At 36.2% G+C, this 5,522-nt stretch overlaps 1 protein-coding gene across 1 annotated transcript in view; it reads left to right on the forward strand.

The window, feature by feature from the left end:
• LOC106533773 (transcriptional enhancer factor TEF-5) overlaps nt 1–3,379 on the forward strand; it is a 13,129-nt gene extending 9,750 nt beyond the window's left edge. The window contains exons 7-13 of the mRNA XM_014030206.1: nt 59–102; nt 200–261; nt 341–474; nt 577–747; nt 926–1,066; nt 1,161–1,313; nt 1,597–3,379. Of these exons, the coding sequence (XP_013885660.1) occupies nt 59–102; nt 200–261; nt 341–474; nt 577–747; nt 926–1,066; nt 1,161–1,313; nt 1,597–1,710 (819 nt within the window). The 3' untranslated portion in view covers nt 1,711–3,379. The remainder of the gene's footprint in view (nt 1–58; nt 103–199; nt 262–340; nt 475–576; nt 748–925; nt 1,067–1,160; nt 1,314–1,596) is intronic.
• Nucleotides 3,380–5,522: the final 2,143 nt, after the last annotated feature.

Below are 5,522 nucleotides of genomic sequence, written 5' to 3' on the forward strand. Positions count from 1 at the left end.
TTTTTTTTTTTTTTTTTTTTTTTTTTTTTTTTTTTTTTTTTTTTTTTGTATTGCATAGTTTTGGCCTGGCCCTGTTCCCGGACAGCCTGGACATTCTCAGGAGTAAGTACTGTCTGATTAGGTGATTTTGATAATATAGGACAGAATTTCATTCTTAAACGAAAACTTCTTTGTTGTTTGTTTCTCTTTACGTCGACAGCATTAAGCCCTTTGCACAGCCTCCATACACCACACTACCAGCACCTGTCCCCCCACCTATCAGTAAGTGGACAAACCAATACAGTAATACAGTTTTAATATTATGAGGTAATTATTTATTTTCTCTTTTGGTATACGTCAGGTTACGAAGCCTTGCCACCCCCTCGGCCTGCAGCGATCGCAGCTCCTGTATGGCAGGACAGAACCATCGCTTCAGCAAAACTACGGCTACTTGAGTATTCTGCCTTTCTGGAGACCCAACGAGACAGAGAGACGGTACTTCTATCAAACCCTTTGCCCCACCCCTACAGAATTATTGTCAAATTAAATTCTGTTCTGTTCTCTTCTATATCACTTTCCCCTGTTTGTTTCCTACAGCATAAACACCTTTTTGTTCACATTGGGCCCTCAAACCCTGGCTACAGTGACCCCGTGCTGGAGTCTATAGATGTGAGGCAGATTTACGACAAGTTCTCAGAGAAGAAAGGAGGACTGAAGGAGCTGTACGAAAAAGGGCCACACAATGCTTTCTTTCTCGTCAAGTTCTGGGTTAGTGCTCAAAATAAGCATTCCTCCTACAATTTGAAAACACATGGGACTGAGTTATTACAAAATATCAACTACTGGGAATATTTGACCTAAAATACAAACTTAACTTTGATATTGGCTGTGTAAGCTGTCTCTATTCTCTCTCTGTGCATCATCTGTGTTTTTTTTTTTTTTTTAGGCCGACCTGAGTGGCGACATCGAGGAGGGCTCCGGTGCGTTCTACGGAGTGAGCAGCCAGTACAGTGGATCTGAAAACATCACCATCAGTGTTTCTACAAAAGTCTGCTCTTTTGGCAAACAGGTCGTGGAGAAGGTGGAGGTGAGAAAAGGCTTCCACCGGCTTAAGAAAATCAGATTTCGACACACAAGCTTCTGTTTTAAATTGTTTTATGTTATTTATTTTTATCATTTAGACTGAGTACGCCCATTTGGAAGGAGGGAAGTACATTTTTCGCATCCACCGTTCACCCATGTGTGAATACATGATCAACTTCATCCACAAACTGAAACATCTACCAGAGAAGTACATGATGAACAGTGTACTGGAGAACTTCACTATTCTACAGGTACTTTACTGCTGATCCAAACTGACTGGTTCCAAACACCTCTTGGCAAAATTGTTGTTTTTCTCTTTTTTTTCATAGATTTTTAACTRATTTTCCTCCATTCTGTTGGAGTAGTTTGTCATTGTCCTGCCTCAAAATCACTTTGAGGGTTTTCAGGATATTTTTCTTTTAAAAATGTTTTGTTTTGCTGCAGTTTTTCCCTCTGTTAGTTGTTGTACTGAAACTATGATTTTGCTCATGTTTAATGACCGTTCTCTGTTTTATTTATTCTTTCTTTTATCAGGTGGTGTCCAACAGAGAAACTCAGGAGACTCTGCTGTGCATTGCCTTCGTGTTCGAGGTGTCCACCAGCGAACACGGAGCACAGTACCACGTGTATCGACTAGTCAACGACTAGCAGCGTGTTGCCTGCTTGCAGAGACTCGTAGACCATTTGATACAAACAGCTTAAAACACTATTTCCAGCTCAACACACAGAACTTTTTCTTTACTTGTTTTTTTTTTTTTTTTAATCAGACCAACCGTCACATTGTAGTCATACCTGTTGCTTGTTTGTGTATTTTATTTGCAGCAAATATAACTGAATCAGCCAGCAGTCACAGAAATGATTAATGTTTAGTGTCCGTTTTCTGATTTGGAATCAGATTTTTATTATGCTGTCAGATATTTTTACAATTCTAACGTGAAAAAAAAGGCTAAATAGTGTTGAAACTTTTGTTTTTAATTTAAACAAAACACGGGACTGTTTCTGTGACACAAATAATGATTGTTGTGGTTTCCACAGAACCTTCCCAGCACATACAGTTACATCATGGTTAAGACTGACATGAGACGAGTTTGAATATATTTCAATTCATTTACCGAGTGTTTATATTACCTGCCACATTGGTTATTTCTTCTGCGATTTGTAGTATTATCAGGAAGGTACATATCTTCTGTTACAGCTTAGTGTGAAAACATGAACTTCCTTCATTTTAATACACAGTGATCATATTGCAAAAAAGTCTGCCTCCTTTCAGAAAATAACGCACTACATGTAAAGACGTGCATGTTATATTTATTTCTTAAACGCTATCAGAGTGAGAGAGTACACATTTTTTATATAAGTTTTTCTTTTAATGTTTTTCAGAGGTACACAGTGTGGAGGGAAAGTGTCAAATGTGCATAAAATATTGGCTGACACTTGTTTGGAAATGACAAGTGTCTGAATTCAGTTTATAATTTTTAATGAGATTTCCTTTTCTTTTTTCTTTTCTTTTTTTCCCTGATTGTGTGGATTTGCTGGAGTATTTCTACCTCCACACAAGTTAGGATGGAAATGTGCTTTTGATTCTTAAAGCTGAAGCTGAGGAGCACTGATGTGTACACTACACTTGTAATGGTACTGTTTATAAAMAAAAACTAAGATTTATAGCTGCACTTTTTTTTTTATCCTAAGGTGTTTATTTTGTATTTCACCACTGCAAAGAGAAAACATGATGTGTAGGTGGTTGATGGATGGTACAGACCACGTTAGGGGCACCCACAGTGCATTCTGTTTGATAACACTAAACTGTCCAGCTGACATGTTACATCTAGTACAATTGTAGTTTGCCATCATCAGTGTGTGCATGGGTGAATGTCTGAAGTGTGAAGYGCTTTAAGTGTCCTGGATGGAGAAAGGCGCTATATAAGTACAGTCCATTTACCATTTAATATTTTGTTTTTGTTTACTGGTACACACCGTTACCAACCTGCTTTTTTTCTTTATAATTTGACTCCAACACGCCTACAGCCTTAAAACGCCAGGAAAATCWAGTTATGCGACTCTCACGACGACGGGGCTGAATTGTTTTTGTTTGAAACAAGCTTGTCATTTTGTTTTTATTAYGGAGTCATCCAGAAGTGTTGTATTTTATTGTTGCTTTCCCATTTGTGTACTTTCTCTGACTTTGTCTCATGATTCCTTTGGTCATAATGTGCTCAGAGGATTAAAACTGTGCCTTTTATGCTGAACCCGTAACATCACATGGTGGCCGAGAAATCAGGAGAGAAAATATTCTTAATAAATTCATAAGTAAAATATCTTCCTCTGACTTTATTTTGAAGGAATTTTCCTRGACCACTTTCAGTTTCAGAAGCAGCAAGCACTTCCCATCATACTTTTCATTTGACATGATTAGTTGCATATCAGCTGCTTACGTTTTGCTGATTGTGTAAGGAGATACAACATTTTTAATTATTTGAAATGATCTGAGGACAGTGTTGTAATGTTAGTTAAAAAAGTTAACTCCAATATTAAAGGGCAAARTTTAACAGATTCTAAACCGTCAGTGCTCAGAGTATAAGTTGGGAAACACATGGCAGTGGGTGATTTAAAACGTAAAATAAATTCACATTTTTTGCCCTGCATGTCCTCTCCTAAAGGCAAATGAACATTTCCCTTTTGATGCAAGCACAAATCTAAAAGAGAAAATAAATTCAGTGGAGTTGATGCTGAATTCATTACACAAAGGAAAAGAAAAACAGCTGTAAAAATGTTAGTGCTTTTTTTGTGAAGAGATTTGTCCACTGCTTAGGATTTATCTTTATTCTACGATATATTTGTGAACCACCTAAATAGTTTTAGTCCTTTATCCCAAACAAATCCCTTATTTTACATTTTAAATTAAGTATCATTAATTGATGGTAAAGCACACATTAAAATAAATCATGTAYTTAATCAAAGCAGATATATTATTGATGCTGTTGGTTTGTCTCAGCAGCAAACTTCAAAATAAAAACACAACACTCGTAATAACAAAAAACTTAAGTCAAACTAAGTGCAATAAAGGTAGATTTACATATTGATCATAAGCTTTTACCTCTAATCCTGATTTAATGCATCAACATTGTGATATCTAATCTTTCCTCTAGAGGATGCTGTCCCCTTAGATTTACATGTTCACTCYATGAACCAACAGTCATTAGGTTTACATTCTCCATGTACATCATCTCACCCTGTGACACCTCAGCTGTGCTTTCACTCAGATCACTGCTAATAATGTCACTTTTTCTGATTACTTTTCAAAACGAAACGGCTTTCATCACTTGTCAAACATGCAGAAGTGTTTTATATTTTTAGAACTTAGTTTTTAAGCTCTGATTTTCTAACAAATGACAATGTTTCAAACACCTTGAACAAAAACGTGTGAACACGAATAGTTCATATTAACTCCTGTTACGATAATCGGAATTTATTACTTGTTGTGTATGTGTTGGCAACTGTCCAATGCATACACAAGTTTTAAGTGACATGAAGTTTTTAATGATTTTGACCTCAYCAACCTTTCTTTTCTGCATGACACTGATAGGAACTTTTTTTTCACAATTTGAAACATAACTGTAGAAACTGAACAAATTTTACTCACAAATGGCTTTTAAATCTGTTCGTTGAACAACCTGGAGAACTATTCATGTCCAATTTTTGAAACAGTTWTTTTGTTTGTTTGTTTGCTAGTAGATATCAGTCAGTGTTGTCTGGTTAGACTACTTTATGTTATCAGAGCTGCAAGCAAGTCTTCTACTGAATCACAGACATGAAAACCCCCTAAATGTGGGGATGACAAATAATAGATGATTAATAAAGTCAAGCAACCTTCACTCAAACTAGAAGCACTGCTGACTTAACTTTGTGTGGTAGCAAATCTGACTTRCAGACTGTCAGTTAAGTTTAAAAGTACTAAATCAAATCAAGCATGGATATTTAAAGTCAGCTTGTGGTGTATTTGAATGCATTTACATTATTTCTCAAATCCAACCTCAAATGAGAACAAGTTAGGGCAGAACGAAAGCAAAGTCTAGTCAAATAGAGAAAAATTCTGCATTCGGAATTCACCATTGTCTCAGAGTTGTTACTAAACTGCTTCCATCTTTTCTTTTTTTTTTTTTGTAATTACATCACCCCAAATAATTTTAGTGAATATACATGATATACATATATTCTGGATGATTCTTTAGTGGGCTTCTTAACATAAAATAAAACTAAAATAGGAGGAATTCTAATGTATTTTGTGAAGATCTGCTCCAGCCGCCTCAAGAAGACGAAGCCAACTTTTTATTTTTGCTCAGTAATGTTTGCAGTGAATTTTAGCGCTTGAGAAAGATTTTCAAAAGTAATCGTGTGTGTGTGTGTGTGTGTGTGTGTGTGTGTGTGTGTGTGTGTGTGTGTGTGTGTGTGTGTGTGTGTGT

Source organism: Austrofundulus limnaeus, unplaced genomic scaffold (assembly GCF_001266775.1).
Source record: "Austrofundulus limnaeus strain Quisiro unplaced genomic scaffold, Austrofundulus_limnaeus-1.0 Scaffold1016, whole genome shotgun sequence".
NCBI lineage: Eukaryota > Metazoa > Chordata > Actinopteri > Cyprinodontiformes > Rivulidae > Austrofundulus > Austrofundulus limnaeus.